Source organism: Amia ocellicauda, chromosome 7, assembly GCF_036373705.1.
Source record: "Amia ocellicauda isolate fAmiCal2 chromosome 7, fAmiCal2.hap1, whole genome shotgun sequence".
Taxonomy (NCBI): Eukaryota; Metazoa; Chordata; class Actinopteri; order Amiiformes; family Amiidae; genus Amia; species Amia ocellicauda.
Genome location: NC_089856.1, coordinates 43,117,912 through 43,137,739, shown reverse-complemented (window position 1 = coordinate 43,137,739; position 19,828 = coordinate 43,117,912). Strand labels below are relative to the sequence as shown.

General features: G+C 41.9%; 1 protein-coding gene and 1 long non-coding RNA gene across 6 annotated transcripts; both read left to right on the top strand.

The window, feature by feature from the left end:
* The first annotated feature begins 2,978 nt into the window (after positions 1-2,978).
* LOC136753560 (uncharacterized) lies at positions 2,979-7,109 on the top strand. Its single transcript, XR_010817440.1, has 6 exons — positions 2,979-3,159; positions 3,783-3,922; positions 4,729-4,796; positions 5,197-5,307; positions 5,992-6,093; positions 6,924-7,109. It is a non-coding gene; the product is annotated as an uncharacterized LOC136753560 (long non-coding RNA).
* Positions 7,110-8,071: 962 nt separating this feature from the next.
* Positions 8,072-19,167, top strand: LOC136753559 (protein FAM227A). Of its 5 annotated transcripts, none has more exons than XM_066709782.1 (16): positions 8,072-8,156; positions 9,009-9,157; positions 9,812-9,888; positions 10,078-10,162; positions 10,380-10,486; positions 10,610-10,753; positions 10,882-10,980; positions 11,173-11,277; positions 11,788-11,917; positions 12,499-12,612; positions 12,943-13,100; positions 13,334-13,424; positions 14,552-14,643; positions 15,333-16,025; positions 16,429-16,501; positions 18,985-19,167. In XM_066709782.1, exons 2-14 carry the CDS (start codon positions 9,037-9,039, stop codon positions 15,621-15,623), a joined length of 1,614 nt encoding a protein of 537 aa, XP_066565879.1. In that variant the 5' UTR covers positions 8,072-8,156; positions 9,009-9,036; the 3' UTR covers positions 15,624-16,025; positions 16,429-16,501; positions 18,985-19,167. The 5 variants fall into 5 exon arrangements, with proteins under 5 accessions (XP_066565879.1, XP_066565880.1, XP_066565877.1 ...); XM_066709783.1 differs by having other exon boundaries at positions 9,803-9,888; positions 12,994-13,100; XM_066709780.1 differs by having other exon boundaries at positions 9,803-9,888.
* Positions 19,168-19,828: the final 661 nt, after the last annotated feature.

The following is a 19,828-nucleotide window of genomic DNA, read 5'->3' as shown; positions in this document are numbered from 1 at the left end:
TGCATCTTGCTAATCTGAACAGGCCTCTCCCGAATCTCAATGCAGCTGACAGGACTCTGTAATCCCTGTTCTATCAATCTCTGTAAACCTTCCGGCCCAGCAATGTGTGAGTCGGCAAAAAATCATCCTTTAAGATATTAATACCTCAGCATTACCGTATGTATTTGCATTATAGCTTTATTCACTGAAACCAATGCTGCTTTAATTGACCTGATATTTATAGTTTTAGCCCAAATTATCGATTTCAAGATTGTTTATATTGTGTAACTTTAATGTTTACATATCAATTGATTCCTATTTGTTGTCAAAAACCCACACAGGCCCTCAGCACTATCGACCATCAAAGAGTTGCTGAATTGAGTCAAGTTGAACAAACTCACTGCTAAATAAATATCATGTAATCATTAAACCAAATTAATCCACAACTGTCCTTGCTTTCACTGAAGGGTGAGTGAATAATGTAGTAGACTACAGCTGTGCAGTGGTCTGGACTGATTTTAGGTCAGGCTTAAGTTTACATTATTGTTTAAGTTGTGTATTTGTACTGATAAGAATTGACAGACAAATCAGTCTTACTTTCAAGTACATATCAAGTAACTGCTGAAATGGTTTACAGTTAAACATATATTAGAATATTTAGAGATTTCCCGAAGGCCTTTGATGAAGTTCATGATGAAAGATTAGTTCTCAAACTGAAACCCTTACAAATACAGAGTAAGATATCCGGAGGGATTGAGGAAAACAGAAGGAATAAAAGGGTGAAACTTCAAAATGTAATGAAGTAAACAAGGGTTTGTAGAACAGTCATATCATTGAAGCAAATACACTTGGATCCTTCAAGAAACATCTTGATTAAATCCTTGGATCAATTAGTTACTAATGTATCCATATGAGCCAGGAGTGCCAGAAGGATTTCTAAACTGAAACCTCTCTTTTGTTATTTAGACTTCTCTGCTGTGATTCTAAATGTCAGGAAGACTCTATAAATCAACATAGTAATGAACACCGATCAGCCATAACATTATGACCACCTGCCTAATATTGTGTAGGTCCCCCTTTTGCCGCCAAAACAGCCCTGACCCGTCGAGGCATGGACTCCACTAGACCTCTGAAGGTGTGCTGTGGTATCTGGCACCAAGACGATAGCAGCAGATCCTTTAAGTCCTGTAAGTCGCGAGGTGGGGCCTCCATGGATCGGACTTCTTTGTCCAGCACATCCCACAGATGCTCGATTGGATTGAGGGGGATTTGGAGGCCAAGTCAACCCCTTTAACTCATGATTCATCAGACCAGGCCACCTTCTTCCATTGCTCCGTGGTCCAGTTCTGATGCTCACGTGCCCATTGTAGGTGCTTTCGGCAGTGGACAGGGGTCAGCATGGGCACCCTGACTGGTCTGCGGCTACGCAGCCTCATACGCAACAAACTGCAATGCGCTGTGTGTTCTGACACCTTTCTATCAGAACCAGCATGAACTTTTTCAGCAATTTGAGCTACAGTAGCTCGTCTGTTGGATCGGACCACACGGGCCAGCCTTCGCTCCCCACGTGCATCAGTGAGCCTTGGCCGCCCATGACCCTGTCGCCGGTTCACAGCTTTTCCTTCCTTGGACCACTTTTGATAGGTACTGACCACTGCAGACCGGGAACACCCCACAAGAGCTGCAGTTTTGGAGATGCTCTGACCCAGTCGTCTAGCCATCACAATTTGGCCCTTGTCAAAGTCGCTCAGATCCTTACGCTTGCCCATTTTTCCTGCTTCTAACACATCAACTTTGAGGACAAAATGTTCACTTGCTGCCTAATATATCCCACCCACTGACAGGTGCCATGATAACGAGATTATCAGTGTTATTCACTTCACCTGTCAGTGGTCATAATGTTATGGCTGATTGGTGTATATATAATAATAAACAAACACAAAGTGCATTTATCTAATTTGTAAAAAGCAAATGTTTGAGCCATGGTGTGAACTGATATGATTGTTGAGTTGTCCTCTTATTATTTAATCAACAGATAATTATTATGAATTTGATATTCATTTATTATCTTTATTTTAGATGTATCTGTTATTATAAATTGATTCATTATTCTGTACAATAAGCATTGTAAACTGCCAACCCCTGCAAATGCAGAATGCTTTCTAAAAAAATTTTTTTTTAAACTTCCAGTGGTACCCCCTAGTGTTGTACACATGACACTGCATATTTGAGAACCACAAATGCTCTTTTTCTTCATTTGTCTTTCTAAAATTATGTTCGTAATACTTTATCATGATCTGTATCTACATTGGAGCACTTCCAACAGCATTATATACAAATATGTTGATCTTCCATTCACAGTACCAAAAATGTTTTATCTTTAACAAAAAGCCACTTATCCTTGTGTACAATTCCTATAATGTTACTAAAAAAGATGGAGGGTTGATTAGTGATGATACGATCACCTTCAAATGCCAACTACCATCAACCACCAACCAAAGCAAGCAGAACTGAACATTTGGAGATAACGTGTGCAATTTGTTAGCTACTAAAAAGGAAACATAGGATGGATCTCTTATTTATAACTCATATTATTATGTTGGTAATTAAACTTGGGTTAGTTAAAAAATTACAGGTACTTTGCAGGAGAGACTAACAAAATAAAGAGCAGCTGGTATTCTACTCACTACTTCCAATACAGAGTTACGAGTTTAATATTTATTTTTGCAAGGAGGTACAGAAACGTAAATAAGCAGATCCCTCTACTTTACCTAAATCACTTGGACTTTCAACTCAGTTGTAAAATAGACATTAATGGTATTAAATTCCACAAAACAGCGGTTAATGATCGACGTGATTTTGGTTTCACAACAACTGTCAGTATTGGAGTCAATCGTGGAATTTCTTCAGTTTGGAAACACTTTGCTGAAATAGGAAATTCCCACTAGAAGCTTTCACGGTAAGTGCAAATATTTCCCGTTTACAACACCCTGATACAGGCTAGTATATAGCAGGAGAGGCTCCGGTGTGTCTCCAGCACCAGACCGGAGATCGGACCATCTGTTAGCCATGGCTTTCCTCTATGTTGCCGCCGTCGCCAGTTTGCTGTCTTTGAGCTCTACAGTCCCTTTGCAATGTGATGACATACTGAAGCCCTTGGTGGTAAAGCACCTTGATGAGGTAAGTATAGAAATACCATAATAATAAATAAAATCTAGTGAAAGTAAGATCAGAAGCTCAGATCTACAGATTTTCTATTTGGTGTGTGAAGTGTAAAGTGGGTACAATGCTACAATGAACGGCAACTGTTGAACTGCTGAAAGTATGTGCACTGAATATAACACCAATATGACTGGACTGGACTGTGTCATTTTCTAAAAAGGTAATATCCCACATGCTTTATTTATTGACTGCTAAGCTTAATTATTTTAATATGCACCTGTGGAACTACAGCATTTCAGGCACAATTATTAGTGTCATTGTTAGCATTTGTCTTTGAAATGAAAAGCATGGATTTGAAAGTGGTGGGATTGTAGGTCCTTTGCTGCTGATGAGACAGACTTCTGGGACAGCAGCTCTTTGTAAGCGTAGTGATCTTCAGCTTGTTGAGCAAACTGAGATGAAAATGATGGCAAGCAAAGTTACTTGCAGCAGTAGATTCTCCTCCAGTCAAGACATGTGCCTGGATGTGAATCTAAGTTGCACATGGTAGAAAACAACTATTTTTGATAAGCATTTTTCTGGTCTGTGGTGCACTGTGATTATTCCATATTTACACTGACCCCTTTTCTTTGTGGTCACAGATATATGGGAGGTGGATTTTTATTGCAGGATCTACAAATGAACCAAAGTACCAGGACATGTTGAGGCCAGTGCAGAGTTCCTGGATCGAGCTCCTGCCCCACTCGGCCAATACATCTATGTTCAATCAAGGTTTCAAATAGTAGGTACTCTCGGAGAATCTGCAAAGACTACATGTATCGATGCCGTTTTTTCATTAAAGCAAGTAATTTGGCAGACTGTTTTGATGCAAACCTTATTTGGACACTATACTCAAATGTTACATGCACTCTCAAGATTTATGTGAGATTTGATTGTCAGCAATATTGACCATTTGGGTATATTAGTCTGTTATATATAGAATTCAGAAACTAGAAAGACTGGATTTCAGTTCCAGCCTACACAGTGTCCTACCTACCCTTCCTTGATACTAGCCTCTTCCACAGTTATTTTCTTGTTTTTCTACCCCCTTTAATGAGGGATTCACCTACTCCATGACCCTAAAACTAACAATGAAGAAATGTAATCCAATACAGTCAAACCATCTGCTTTTTAGCACAATGTAGCTCTGCGGTGCAAGCAGGGCATTTGTACTGCGGGGGAGGGGGGGGATGTATGACAAGGTTAATGAATTGTCAAAGAGCAAATTATAAGCTGAATAAATCACCTGAATATTTTATAATTCACTGTCTGACCTCAATTAACTTGTTTTATTCTTAGCAACTATGGTGTTTGCTATCCATTGCCAGCTTCAAACAGTTAAAGTAATAAAATAACTCACTCAAGTCTACGGCTACGTAGGGTACAGAACTGCAGATGTGGAAAATTATGTAATTAAAATAATCAACCACTAAAAACGAGTCTGGAAAGGAAATTGATTAGCCATACCTGTTGTAAACGGTTTGGTTGATAAAGTCCACAGTAGGGACAGTATATTACAAGCAGCTCTGATGGCATTTCTCTTTCCAGCGAGTCGTGCGCATGGACCTCCGAGAGTGTAACTTTCACAAACGACAGTGGAGTTTTAACATATAGATGTATGTATCTTTCATTGCTATTATTCTTGTACACTTGTTGTGAAAGGTCCCCTTCTACTAATGAAAAACAACACACATAAACTATACACTGCTAAGTATGGGGTGGTATTGTTAATTTAAAAAGATGAACTGGCCTCTTAACAGCAGTAAAGCTAAATAATATGTAATATGTATTGTTCTTTTACATTTGTTTTAATGAAGGATGGACAGTTGTTTATGTATACTACCACAACTTTTTTTGTTTTAGAGATGTTAAGAATGTCCATTCCCCAACTTTGACAATTCACTATTGTGACTTCTGTACTTTTTAAACATATAAACTTCTTGTACTGTGAAAAAAAAAAAAAAAAAGAAAAGTACATTTTAACCATGTCCTAACTTGCTCTTCGATTTGTTTTAGTCCATAACAATACCTGGAATGGCATATTACAGGAGACGTGCCCTGGCTGTTTGTTGTTCAGACTAAATACCTCGGAAGGTTATACTTCAATCAAATCTTTATACATTTTTGGTAAGTCCACTACTCCCACCAAGAACACTGTTTCTCGTATATAACCAACATGACAATAAGAGGACGGATTTTGGAAGACTTTGACAACACACTATAATGTCCCACAATGCCCATTCAACAGTCAAACTGTTTAGCAGTAGAGATAGTAAAGGTTTGGGGGGTTTCTTTTCCAAGGTTTGGGTCCAAACACATAGAGACCTATTGTTAAATTTTATTTTGCATGGAACATTTCATTATACGAAATCTCCCTTTCAGTCAAAAGAAGATCATTATGTAACCTCTGTTTCAGGAACCAAATACCAACTTACATAACTCATCTACATCCACAACACGACAGAAAGATTAACTTTCACCATCAGATAACAATTGTACAGTTGTGTTTTCACGAAGTATGGTGACCAAAATGCATGGACATAACTAGAGCTTGGAATGTAATATTTTATTCAGAAAGTGATATCTACTCAAATCTTTTCACTGGCACATTCAGTCCAGCCAATTCATCAGATTCTTTCAGTGACCTATAAGGTCCCTTGTGGTATTTTTCTCAAAGGAAATGTCAGTTGATTTATATTTTTTATTATTAACTTTATATGTACTTTATAAGTACTCATATGAATGTGACGTGTACCTAAAGAAATATTTAACTGGATCGGAACAATATTAAACACTTATTTTCTTTTACAGGGAGATCAAGGAAATTCAGCCCAGCCTATTTGGACGAGTACAAGAGGCAGCTAGAATGTGAGGGATTACCGCCTCCATCTTATATTGATCAGAAGGAGAAAGGTAACCATTCATTAGTTATTCATGTTATTGCCATTGTACACCATTGGGTAAATACTAATTGGCAGGGAAGAGAATTGTGGCTATAATCTCAACTGCTGGACTCTGAATCATTGTCACAGGAACAGTGTATCAGTAGGGACGTGCAATGTCTTTATTTTTCTGTCTGTGGATCATTAGGATGATTTTCTAAGATTCCTCAGCTTGAATTACAGGTCTATTGTAGTCATAAGTGGGTTCAGTCCTGGGAAACTGTCTGAAACTAATCCAATTGAGCAAATTAAATCAGGTAATTCATGAGATCAGGTGAAGAGAAGGTCACAACACCCTGTGGCCATTGAAAGCCTCTGACCTGAGGGCTCATGGGGGTTTAAACCTGCAGCTCAGGACAGAAGACAAACCCATATCTGCAGCTTGGCATCGCCACTGCATTCATATCACTTCCCTGGCAGGAGCTCCTTGGCTCTTTCCATCTGGTAGGGTTTCTCTTCATCTTGGCCTGCCTGTTGTTCTCTCAGCCAAACCGGTTAAGGTCAAAGATTTCCAGTTGCCAATCCTCTCAAACACTACACTACAGCACTGCCTGATGCTCCTGAATTCCTGTTATGGAGGCTAACGATGCTTCCAAATAGCAGGTGCTGTGGGCCCTGTATATCTAGAGTCAGGCTGCATTTGAGAAGGATATAGTTTTACAAATAAGTCCCAGTATAGAGAAAAACAATGGTGTTTATTGGTTTAGAAGGCCAGGAAACACTTGGGGAAAAGAACAAAAACAGATCTGTTCAATGTGGCAGCACTTACAATCTGCTTTTCTTTCTTGATTTTCCCATCAGAACTGTGTCCTGATAAGAAACCAGAAGAACCTTCAGACATGGAACATTCGAAACCTCCTCACAAAGAATAAATACTACTTCTGCTAGTAGTAGTAGTAGTAGAACTAGTAGTACTACTACCAATAATAATACTTATGAACTCTGTACATCTATCTTTCTTTCACCAATAAACAACATAAACAGCTATTAACTGCTTTGTTTCATTTGTTCTGGGAGAACAGAAGAAGGCATGGTAACCTAAAACATGAACATTTAAAATGCCAGCCAGACAAATAACTCCCCCTGAACCGGTGTTAACCAGAACAAAGACAGAATTCCAAGAGAAAAACAACACACACACATATATACTTGAAGCTGAGACAAACACAGACACAGGAATACAATTGACGCTGAGAGAGAGAGAGAGAGAGAGAGAGAGAGAGAGAGAGAGAGAGAGAGAGAGAGAGAGAGAGAGAGAGAGAGAGAGAGAGAGAGAGAGAGAGAGAGAGAGAGAGCGCAGAGACTGTGCTGTGATTGCAGCAGAGTACATCACAGCCTGCCACACGGCCAGAGAACCGCAACCATGTCTCCAAACCACCGACACAGCACATTAATAATGTCAAATATATGTAAAATGTAAATGTAAAAAGTTTTTTAATGTTATTGTCAATGCACCCAATTGCTTTGGCAATACTTGTGTGTAAACATCTCATGCCATTAAAGCTTGCTTTGAATTTGAGTGAGAGGCAAACACACACACACACCCCTGACACTGAGAGACACACAAACAGTGGGACAGGAATACACCTAATGCAGAGACAAACACACACAGGGACAGGTATGCACTTGATGCTGAGAGAGAGATATGTATGTATATCATCTTATAATATAAATCATATATATATATATATATATATATATATATATATATATATATATATATATATATATATATATAACATGATTAAACATATGGATTAAACAGGAATTATATTATAAAATGGTTTTCATAGGTAGCCTTATGTAAAATCAACACTGAGAGATAAACAGCCTTCAGATCAACCAAGGCCAGAATGACAGGGGTCAGTGCAGTAGTATGTATTTATTCCGCTCTCTTAGGCATCTGTGCGCATGCGTGATCACTCGGGACGCTCTGTGCGTGACGTCAGCGCGTCTCCAGGGGAGCCGGGCCGGAGCTCAGGACGCACAGCGCATCCCAGGACCGAGAGCAGCCCGGAGAGCTGGATTTGATGTGTATGTATTACTGCGCTTCTGCTTTAGTGCACAGCAACCATGTCAGGTCAGAACTCACCGGACCTGGCGCACACTGCCGGACTGCACTGGCGTCCCCTGCGCCTGAACTGCGTCGAAATGCGGCCACCGTGTGCCGCTGCGCCCAAACAACAGCTTTCATGCAGGCGGCGCAGTCAGGGTGGGACGCATGCAGAGTCAATCGCAGAGCAGTCGATTCCCGATTCCGATTGGTCCAAATCTGCGAATCGATCATCTTCTTGGAGTCGACTAAAGTACTTGTGATCTAATTTCAAGATAATAATAAATGTAAATAAAACAAATTAAATAATAATAACTCGAATTGAAAGTATCTGAAGATGGTGTCTGCATGTGATACAAGAAATTGAATTTGTCTCTATATTCTGTTGAAACGTATTGTTAATTATATATGGTCTCAGATCCTTAGATTCCAGATAACAGGTTATGTAAACAACTATTAGATGTGAATTCGGACACCTAACATTTGGTGCAGGTTAAATACAGTCTTATATTACCAAATGATCTATTAATAATTATAATTAGTGTAAACAGAAGTCTTATAAAGCAAATAGACTGATTAAATGGTTGGATCAGCATAAAGTGTCCTCCCTAGATCTGGGATTCCCAAACCGGTCCTGGAGCACCCCCTGTCCTGCTGCTTTTTGTTCCAACCAAGCTCTTAATTGCTTAATTGAATCCTTAATTGAAAATGAAATTAAAAAACTAAAAATGCAATATTTGGGACCAGTTTGGGAATCACTGCCCTAGATTATTAAATGGTAAAATACTTATTTTACTTTTGACACAGTGAATATTTATACATGTACCCAACAGCCTCAGTCTGCCACCCAGCTGATTACCGATGGCACATATTAACCGGCTCTGCTCTCCAGTGGTAGTGTACGAAGCAGATGAGGGAGACGACACGACCACCGGTCACGGAAAGCCAGATGGGCAGCAGGAAGTGGCCGGATGGCCAGTGCGTATCCTTTCAGACACACTGGCTGCATCTGACTAATGTCTGTTCGTGTCCCTTCAAATGGTACATTCAAATATACAAATATCATCAAGAAGTGTGACTCTCGGTTTAATATTTAATCTAATCAGTCATCTTTGTCTGAGATTGCAAACTAGGTCAGTATTTCGAATAGGAAAGTAAACCTGTAACAAAATAAGGAGCCGTACAGTTTACTCTCCTAACAATAGTATCCCTTTCTCCTTGTCTACCTTTCTCTCTGACTAATAGTGTCTCTATCTAGCAATTGTGTGACACATCTTTGGTAAGTGGCAGAGCTGTATTTCAAGTACACCAGGTCTTTTGATGTCCTGTATGTCTAATAAAGTAATATTTGAATCTGTTGTTAGAGGGACCTTTTAATATGTGTCCTAGTGCTGAAAATGACCTAGTTTCTCTTATTCGAAACAGTTTCTATTGTGTTAGCTCCATGTTTAACTCTTTCATCTTGTTTGACGAGACAAAAAGTTTCAGATCCACAGACCCTGAGAGACTTACTCAAAGACAGCACCACACTGTGTTGCCTCTAAAAGAAAAAACAAATATCCTTTTTTCTTTTTTAAATACACCAAGATGATTCAGTTAGATTGTGAACTTTCCCTTAACCTGTCAGCTATCTCAGCTTGCCTGGTGGGCTCCATAGGGAAAGTCAATGAGAAGATCGCTCATCTCCAACTACTGCCATGCAGACAGCAGCTGGTGAGTGTCTTGTGTGAGGTCACAGTCCTCACACTCTCTCAGAAGGGTTTCACATGTTATATATTATTTGTGGCTTAGGTTTTATCCCCGGCTCAGAGGTTCTAGCTTGGATTCAATATTCTTCTGCAAAATGAACAATTAAGATCTGTCTGTTTGTTCTGCGGTATCTAAGCCAGTGTCTGTTTTCAGATCAACCACAGTGGATATGATGGCCCAAACTGGTCTGAGCCAGACACAAGTGAGAAGATTGGACAGCAGTCCCTTGGGAATACAGGTACTGTTGGAAAGGTTAATCACAAAGCACCTACAGTATCATTTATAAGTGACACTAAAGCAGAAGAGACGTTCCTTGACTTGCAGTTAAGCGGACACTGAAATTAAAGCAGGATATCAGAAGTTCTGTGAGTCTTTGACATCAATGTAGCCTTTTGGAACAGAACTGACACCAGTGTGGTACTTTTTTGTCCCCGTGTCTGCTGTGGGCCTTCCAGAGAGAGATGAGAAAGACGTGCAGATGTTCTCATGTGTCTACCAAGAGCAATCCTCACATGCCCTGCAACTGGACATGCAACACAAAAGCAGCCAGAGACTTGAAAAGGTCAGAGCCTATAGCTAGGGACCAGAGGAGGTTCAGAGTTTAGCAGTGGCATCTCACCTTAACATGGAGGGCACGAACTGTGTTTACATATCGTGTCAATTCATTTGTCTTTGCTTACATCAGAGGGATCAGGACAAACCCAAACTTGTGGAAGTGCACCAGTACCCTGGCTTTAGCAAGGAAATGCCAACACCTCTGCCGAACAACATCGCCCTCAACACCATCATGTCCCGGGTGGTTAAAGCTCAGGGGCACCTGGCCAAAAAGGTAGGTCATTATATCTTCAGTAGTCTTTTGTACCTGGTGAAAATCATCTTCGGTCTAGATGTTATTAAATCATTACAATTGGAAAGGAAGGTGAAAGTGCTTTGCTTAGTGTAGTTTGTGCCATTTAGCCCAGATACCAGGCGGTGTTTCAGAGTCTGCTGGCCTCACCGGTGATGCAGGACTTACTGCTGGACTCCTTCTGGTGGATATTACTTCAAAACTACCAGGTGAGAGAGAGGACCGAAGAACAAGGACTGGATCGACGTACAAACTCTTTGTTGATGAAACGCTTTGTGATGTGGTCATCCGACAGCTGTTGTCATTGGATGTGTGTGGATGCACAGGTATCGGAGGAGATACAGAATTGCCAAGGGCCTCATAACTGTGACCTGTTTGTCTTCTGTGTTCCCACAACCCAGCCGGATAGCAGCTCTCAGGCTCAGCTGTTCGCGCGGCTCTCTGAGAGTTACGTCCGATTCCTGACCCAGAGTTTGTTCTCGCGCTACGGAGACGTCTTCCTGAAGGTGAAGTCTGTACGGGATGGTGGGGACAGAAGGAGAAAATATCCTGCAAAATCAGACAGCATTGTCACACTGGCAAATACTGTTACATCACCTTTATTTGTTTGTATTAGTGATTCTGAGCCCTAGACATTGTTAATAGATCCTGCCCCTTTGTAACAATTTATATGAGATATATTGCACAAATATACATAATTGTTTTAAACAAATAGTATAACCCACTTCCCTTTTTACTAGTATATCTAAACATTTGCCGTTAGATGCTTTGCCCCCCAATTTACTCTATTATTGATGCAGTCCAGTCCAAAACTTGATCACACAAACCATTTTATGACAGTAATGCATTAACTGTACCATTCCTCTGAGTTGCTACAGTGTTGCATCAGTTTCCTAGGATGCTTTGCAGTGTGTTTACTCTGACGTGCCCATTAGGTCACAGTTATTCTAGTCCAGCGCAGTTTAATTAACTAGTGCTTTTTCTGCTGCTCTCTCTCTCTCTCTCTCTCCACCCAGGAGTTCCCCCAGACTCTGAGCCAGGCGCTGTACTGCTGCTTCTGTTCCTGCTTCCCTCAGTCTGTCACCTCCTTCCACTGCAACGCGTTCCTCTGCCAGCTGTGCCACACGGCCTACCAGTGGGTCGGAGGTGAGAAGCACCTCCACTGTCACACGCAATCTTGATGATGATGGGCACCTCAGGGTCTAAAGCAGGGGTGGGCAGCTCCAGTCCTTCAAATTTAATTCCCCACCAGTTTTGAATGACCAAATTGAACTCATTATTTGAATATTAAGTGAAGCCACCTGTTATTTCCAGGTATTCATCAGTTGCCAATTGAAAGGTACGCCGAAAACCTGCAGGAATCTGACCCTGAAGACTGGAGTTGCCCATGCCTGTCTATAGAGCGTGGGTGGCAAACGTGGTCCTGCAGAGCCATGGTGCCTTCTCTCTTTTTAGCCAAATCATTAATTGAGAGAATTACTGGACTTGTCAAATCCCACGTGTTCACAGTATCCAGTGATTTAGAGATGATCTAAAAGATAATTGCCTTATACATTAAAACTAAAAGAGCATTATAGGATCCAAATTGTACAGTTTGGAATGTTTTAACAATAAAACACACAGTATTTTTATATTTCAATATAATAACTCCAAACTTTTATTTATGTTGTATATTTATTTAAATAATGGAAACATTCCGTGTAAAACTGTGCTGGATTCTTCCCCAGGTATCCGCCCCGCTCCTGACATCTTCGGTCAGTGGGATTTCACGGCTCTCGAGCCTGAAGAAGTGCGGCGAGGGGAGCCGACGTCCGGGTCCGACAAACACAACGCAGGGAGTGGTGAGCGGCTCGCACTCCTTCACGGACAGCTCGCCCTGACCCCAGCGGCCCAAGCGTCTGGGAGCTGTGTTCGGTGTTTCCAAAAGACTCTCTCCTTATATCCAAATACTGATATCGTAACAGACTATTGGACTAACATGCCTCTCTGTGAGTTTTCTCTACAGTGCAGGTATACTCAGTTTGCCAGATTGAAGATGTGTTTATTCGTTTCAGTAGCATGAACCACAGACTATAGTGTAGGGTGTCCAAGATTTTTGGCCTTTTAGTAACCAGTAGGCCTTTCAAACAGCAAGTCAGATTTTATTAATCTTTTGTTCTGTTCTCACACAGATCAGCTGCTTCCCCTGTGTGTGCGTCTTCAGTCTTTTCTCTGCCCCGCAGGAGTGAGTTGGTCTTTCCTGGACGCCGTCTCCTCCAGCCCCCTCATCTCTCCCCTCCGTTCTCGCAGTCGCCAGCCCAGCTTCACGACGACGCGCGTCGAGAGCAGGGTCAGTCTCCCACCATCTCGGCCCCCAACTTCCACCTCGGGACAGTTTGCAACGGGTTTTGCTCCACAGAGAATTTTATAAAATACATTTAACTTCAAAGAAATTTTGTTTGACCACATTAAGCACTGTTTTCTAACTGTAATGTATCTTGGCCTGATTTAAATTCACTGTGAGAGAGTGGCTTGTACTTCCCAAACACATCAATCACTGTAAGCCTTCCTCTCTGTTTCCAGAGCTCAGTGTTGTGTCCCAGCTGCCCCAGTCTGGCGAGCATGCGGCCCAAAGGCATGCTGGGAACAAGCAGTTGTGTTTCCATGACAGCAGGTGAGCTCTGGATTTCTCTGTGTTTGAAAGTGCTGACATGGACAAACAGACACAAAACAGAATCGCTAACCCTCATAGATCAAGCCCTATCACTCCTGTATTTGACTGAAAATCACCATTTCTCTGTTACGGTTGTTTGACTTAAATGCATTTGATTTGCATGGTCTTAAGTCGTCACAGTAGAAACTTTAAGCAAATAGAAAAGCTGTAGGTTGTCAGATAGTTGGATAGTTAGCAGGTTTACGTGACCCACTTAAGAGAAACACTTTGAATTTTAAAAGACTGCGCGTTATCACTTTTAATCCATTTATAGGCATCAAGGAAAAGGAGCAAGCCTAATTAAATCAGTTTTGTTTTGTGATGCAACAGTTGGTTGGGCTGGAGTGAAAGTTAGCACAGCCATGGTACTGAACTGCTTTGCATTTCACCTGGAAAGTACTTCACACTCTCCTACTAAACACAGGAGCCTTACTGACGGCTCTAGTATCGTTTGTGGTTTTGAGGGAATCGGACAGTTGAAGATATTTGAATACCTTCAAAGCTGGACTGCATGATGAGTGTCAACCACTTGACCATTGAGTGGATATTTATAAAACTTCATATATACATGCACAAAAATCTATCCATGCATGCATAGAAATGTAGACAGGAGAAGTAAAGACAGACATTCAGAAACAGGTTCTCACACAGCTCAAACAAGGAAGTGAAACACTGACACATCACAGACTGGGACAGAAATCCACCTGCCCCTGTTAATGTCATCTTTATTGGCTCACAATCTTAAAAACAGACCACTCCAGTAACATACCGACCTCTAGTGGTCAGCTTCTGTGTTTACAAGTATGGGAACTGGCTACTCTACAGTCATCTGGTCCTGGGGAGCCACAATCCACTGGGTTTTTCCCTAAATCACCCATCTCTACAGACTGGGGAGACATACTGGATGTTGATGAATTGAGCAAGACCCATAGTCAGTGAATGGAAAGGAAAGGAAAGGAAAAAAGGTGTTTCAGGTGTTTGTTCCAAATGATTTGAATGTTTTGATGCCCCAGTATAGCGCTCCGTGTGTGTTAATTGTGTGTTAATTGAGAAAAAAAAAAACAGATCAATGCCTTTTCCCCCCCCAGAACACAGTGAGGTCCAGGTCAAAAAGGCTGAGGTCGAACTGAAGGTCTTCTCCTCCCCGAGCGAGGGAGCGTCTCACTGGCCTGGGACACAGGTCAGCCAAGTGGCGAAACTCCCGAATATTAGTTTGTGGAAAACAGGTTCTGGCCACTCGACTCAATCCGGGTCAGTCCACTGATCAGAATCCCCTCCAGATTAGACTCTGGAGATCTCTAGCACCTTTGAGAGAGAAGCCAGCTGAAGAAAAGTGTTTAAATCTTGGTATGACACAAGAAAATACAGAAGGACTTATAAATATGCATGTTTTTGAGTGACTAAGGTCTCTGTTTTATTCCAGTCCAAATAACCTCCAGGCGGTTTTGCAAAACTTTCAAAGTACGGTAATGTAATATATTTTGCATTACTTTTGGCATCTCTTGCTGCTCAATGTGTCAAACTTTAGAATCACTTTGGGAAAGTGGAGCATCGTGATTTACAGGATGAAACAGCTTCCAAAGACTCCCTCTCAATGTCAAGACGTTTGCAGTTTTGCATTAAAGCATAACAGAACGCCTGCAGGGGAATATGAAAGCAGTAAGTGATATTATAATAAGTAATTTGCCTATGCACCTCGATACACATTTGTGTAACTGAAAAAAAGAGTCACGTCCAGGTTATCAGCTAGAGAGATCTGTGGGCTGGAGGCACCGCCGAGGGAAACTGACAGAGGAGAACAGAGCACTGTTAATACAATGTCATTTTGTTTGCTGCCCTGCCACCGATGTCACTGTCCCTGTCTCCCAGTCCCCCACAGCCTGTCCCGGGCCCCAGTTCCAGAAGTGTGTCTTCAATCTGTGGGGACACAGCCCCCTGGTGCAGTTTTACCTGCAGAGACATCGCGGACACTCACAGACTGGGCTGGACTTTCTAGTGGGGAGGACCGAGATCCACAAACTGCCTCCATATCCTTTAAAAAGTTTGGGGATAACAGATAAATGTATTTTAAATGGTGAAGGCCGACCCTTAGCCCCAGTTAGAGCTGGAAACCTTCTGGCTCCGTTCTCAGAGGCTTTCAGTAACATATTCTGTATGTAACGCACCTTAAATTGTCCTTGAAGATTTGTCCCTTAAGCCAATAACTTGGATATACATGGACGGCTTCAATAGGAACCTGTGTGGGGATGGGTGTGAGTTGAAATCTTTGATCAGGGGAGCTCAGCTGAATTTTGTAGCGTAGCCCCCAAGGCTGTTCCCCTGCCATGCTGTGTGTGTCGTGTCAAAGCACAGAGACTGCGGCTTGATCCTCCCTGCTGGAAACTGGCCTCCTTGACTCCCAGCGGTTACAGCAGACTCCACCACCTACCGGGTGATCGCGCGCCAGGCCCAGCAGCACGGTGAGGCGCTCCGGAGGGCGGCCAGGGACCTGCAGGCGCAGCACGCCCAAGACCTGGCCAGCCTGCACCGCGCACAGCTGTCCGAGCGGCAGGAGCTCATCAGGTGCCACGTCTGGGGGCCGGCCGCGTGACATCCAGTCCTGATTAAGAGTCGGGACTGATGATCGGAGAACATGCAGTGGGCAGACGGGGCGGGGGGGAGGGAGAGCTGATGTCTTCAGGCTAAAACAAAGCAATCTTCTATCGCATTTGATTACTCTGCGTCTCGTGTAATTGGGAGTTTTACCGTCACTCTGTGTGCCTAATGGACCCTTTACACAGCCATGGAGATTAAAAAATCTTTGCGCTTCAGCACAACTTATTTCAAATGCGCTCAGTTTTTTTTACTTCCAGAAGAGGGTCTCACTGCTTACCCCTGATTCTGATTACACTGTGACATCTTACTACGCAGATGGATAGATAACTGTGTCTTCTGTTGGAATTTGAGCTCTGTTTTACTTTCACAGAAAAGAGAAGAAACTGTTGTCTCAAAAACGCACCGTCAAGAGACTGTGCCAACTGCTGGTGCCAGACGATAAAGTAGGTACCAACAATAATTTAAAAAGTCAATAACCCTAATTCTGTATAATCATCTTATAATTACGGACAAAAGATTATTGTAACAGAGTTTTTAGTCTATTTCCATTATACATGAGTGATGGTTGTGTGAAAAGCTACTCTTCTAATCAAAGCAGCTTTGCTAGTGTTGGTCTATATTTGAATACAGCCAATAATCCGTCTCCAATAGATAATAATGACGGTTCAATTGTAAAAAAACCTAAAAGTTAATACCATCCTGTAATGTCCTAATTTGTTTATATAATTCATAACATTCACGTGCTTCTGTGCAATTGTGCGGCAATATTGACAGTTTTATAAGCCTGCAGACTGGACCTCATCCAGACGCCCTGAGGCCGCGCGCCTCCAGCGAAGGAGAGAGAGTTAAACTGTTAATTTCATGAGCAGCATGTGGAATGGAGAAGGTCAAGGGCATGCCAGGATTGTCCAGGGCTGACATCTGTTTTCAATGTCACTGGATTTATGACTGGATCGTAACGCGACAGATTTACATGTTCATTTTCAGCTGTGCCATTTTTTAATTTTGTTTTACAATCGGTGTATGAACACAGAGAACTGATGAGCAATATATAGGCACACACGATGCTCTTATATATGTGTGTGTGTGTGTGTGTGTGTGTGTATGTATATACACCGATCAGCCATAACATTATGACCACCTGCCTAATATTGTGTAAGTCCCCCTTTTGCCGCCAAAACAGCCCTGACCCATCGAGGCATGGACTCCACTAGACCTCTGAAGGTGTGCTGTGGTATCTGGCACCAAGACATTAGCAGCAGATCCTTTAAGTCCTGTAAGTTGCGAGGTGGGGCCTCCATGGATCGGACTTCTTTGTCCAGCACATCCCACAGATTCTCGATTGGATTGAGGGGGATTTGGAGGCCAAGTCAACCCCTTTAACTCATGATTCATCAGACCAGGCCACCTTCTTCCATTGCTCCGTGGTCCAGTTCTGATGCTCACGTGCCCATTGTAGGTGCTTTCGGCAGTGGACAGGGGTCAGCATGGGCACCCTGACTGGTCTGCGGCTACGCAGCCCCATACGCAACAAACTGCAATGCGCTGTGTGTTCTGACACCTTTCTATCAGAACCAGCATGAACTTTTTCAGCAATTTGAGCTACAGTAGCTCGTCTGTTGGATCGGACCACACGGGCCAGCCTTCGCTCCCCACGTGCATCAATGAGCCTTGGCCGCCCATGACCCTGTCGCCGGTTCACAGCTTTTCCTTCCTTGGACATCTTTTGATAGATACTGACCACTGCAGACCGGGAACACCCCACAAGAGCTGCAGTTTTGGACATGCTCTGACCCAGTCGTCTAGCCATCACAATTTGGCCCTTGTCAAAGTCGCTCAGATCCTTACGCTTGCCCATTTTTCCTGCTTCTAACACATCAACTTTGAGGACAAAATGTTCACTTGCTGCCTAATATATCCCACCCACTGACAGGTGCCATGATAACGAGATTATCAGTGTTATTCACTTCACCTGTCAGTGGTCATAATGTTATGGCTGATTGGTGTATATAAGTAAAACAACTGCATTTGACTAGAACAGAAGTGCAGGTGTGACGCTTGTCAGCAGAGGGCTCCCTAGACCCCATGTATATAGAAGCTGCAATTGAAAAAATGTATTTAGTAATGTTTTGATTCAAAACTGTAAATCTATATACTATATAATTTCACAACATGGATTTGTACAGTAGTGATCTGTACGGTAAACACAAACCAGGAAAACCAGGATGTAAATTACATATATATAATATATATTGCTTTAGATATCTATTGGAACTGAAATTTAAAACTAGACTCATATCTGCAATTAGAAGCATTATTTGTGTCTGTAGTTGCTGCGCCATATTACAATAGTCCTGTCTTCAGGTGTCTATGTGGTCCTGGTCCCTCAGACTGACCTTGAGGATTTTCATAAGGACAATTAAATAGTGTGCAGGAACACTTATTATAATTAAACGTCTGAACAGCAAGGCTAGCTTATTAAACTCCCCCTAAACAGTGTCCCCTGCTGTGTGATTTAATCCCCCCCAACAGAGGAGGGCAGCTGTGCTGGTCAGGCATGCGGATGCAACCGAATGACAGGCAGACCGGGGCCCCTCGAAGGATGAGACCACAGCCAGCAGACTGTCCAATAATCAGAACACGTTAATAAAGCACATTATCATGAGTCGATCTCACTGAAATAAGGTTCCACCTCTAATATCTAATCATGTTCCTTTTAACAACTTTTGTAGATCCAGATTGTCTTTTAAGGGACATTTGATGTGTGTGTGTGTGTATATAATTTTAGTGGAAGATTGAAAAGAACCAATGAAAGACCATGACATTAAAAAGTAAGGAGAAAAAACTTCACTTTGCTATTATGGTTAATTCTTTCAATTCCTCTCTTTAACTGACTGTGAATTTTGTCTGTTTGTCATGATGTCAGGATGTCGAGGCCAAGTCTCGCTCTGAGGTGGCCCTGGCCTTCGAAGCCGCCCTGCAGGCCCAAGACTGATGCTTACGAGCTGCTAATCGCTGGGCCTGATGGGAGTCCAAAGATTGACCAATCGCTGTGTAGAAATCTGAGCTACTGGGGGGGTGGATGATCAATAAAGAATGGGAAAATAAATCTTCGTCTCCTCTACTGCCATCTGAGTTTATTTTATTTCCCTTATATTAGAAAGATAAGTCTCATGTGGTCTAATATATATCAATGGTAGATATAAGTCCAAAACTTTATCTTGAATGCAGCTCAATAAACAATACATTCAATTATATTGCAAAGAAAGGGAAAAGATGGTTATTTAAATACTCCGTTGCTCTGTTTGTCTAAACATGTGAAACTTGTTTCTGAGCTCTGTGTTGCTCAGCAGCAGTACTGAAGCGTCTGCGCATTGTGTTCGACTTGTTTACTGTCCACACCCTATGGCACCTTTGAGCTGCATAGCAATAATAAAACACATTTCTAATGCATTATTATTTCCAACAAGGCTGTTATCTGGAAGCACCATAATTCTCCCAAGCTAGTGGTTGCATCCCCTGAATATTTCCCTTTAGCAATGCAATCTTTTCTAAAACATACATACTAATATTATTAATACTAATAATATAAACGATATCTTAAAACAGTGTTTAAAAGGGGAAAAGTACATTATTCAGTGTACCAAAATAAATATAACTATTACTTGTACATATCATTGACAAAGTAGAATGAAGCTTGTTGTTTAAATTACACACGTATGTGGCTCTCTTGAAAATGTATACATCTGTAATAGAATTAACGGTGTTGG

Bases quoted from the DNA above. Each gene is read 5' to 3' on its own strand.
- LOC136753559 (XM_066709780.1), top strand. From the start codon at position 9,037: ATGGCACATATTAACCGGCTCTGCTCTCCAGTGGTAGTGTACGAAGCA. The intron at 11,278-11,787 runs GTGAAGTCTGTA...CTCTCCACCCAG, and splicing joins ACGGAGACGTCTTCCTGAAG to GAGTTCCCCCAGACTCTGAG. The intron at 13,101-13,333 runs GTCAGTCTCCCA...CTCTGTTTCCAG, and splicing joins CGACGCGCGTCGAGAGCAGG to AGCTCAGTGTTGTGTCCCAG.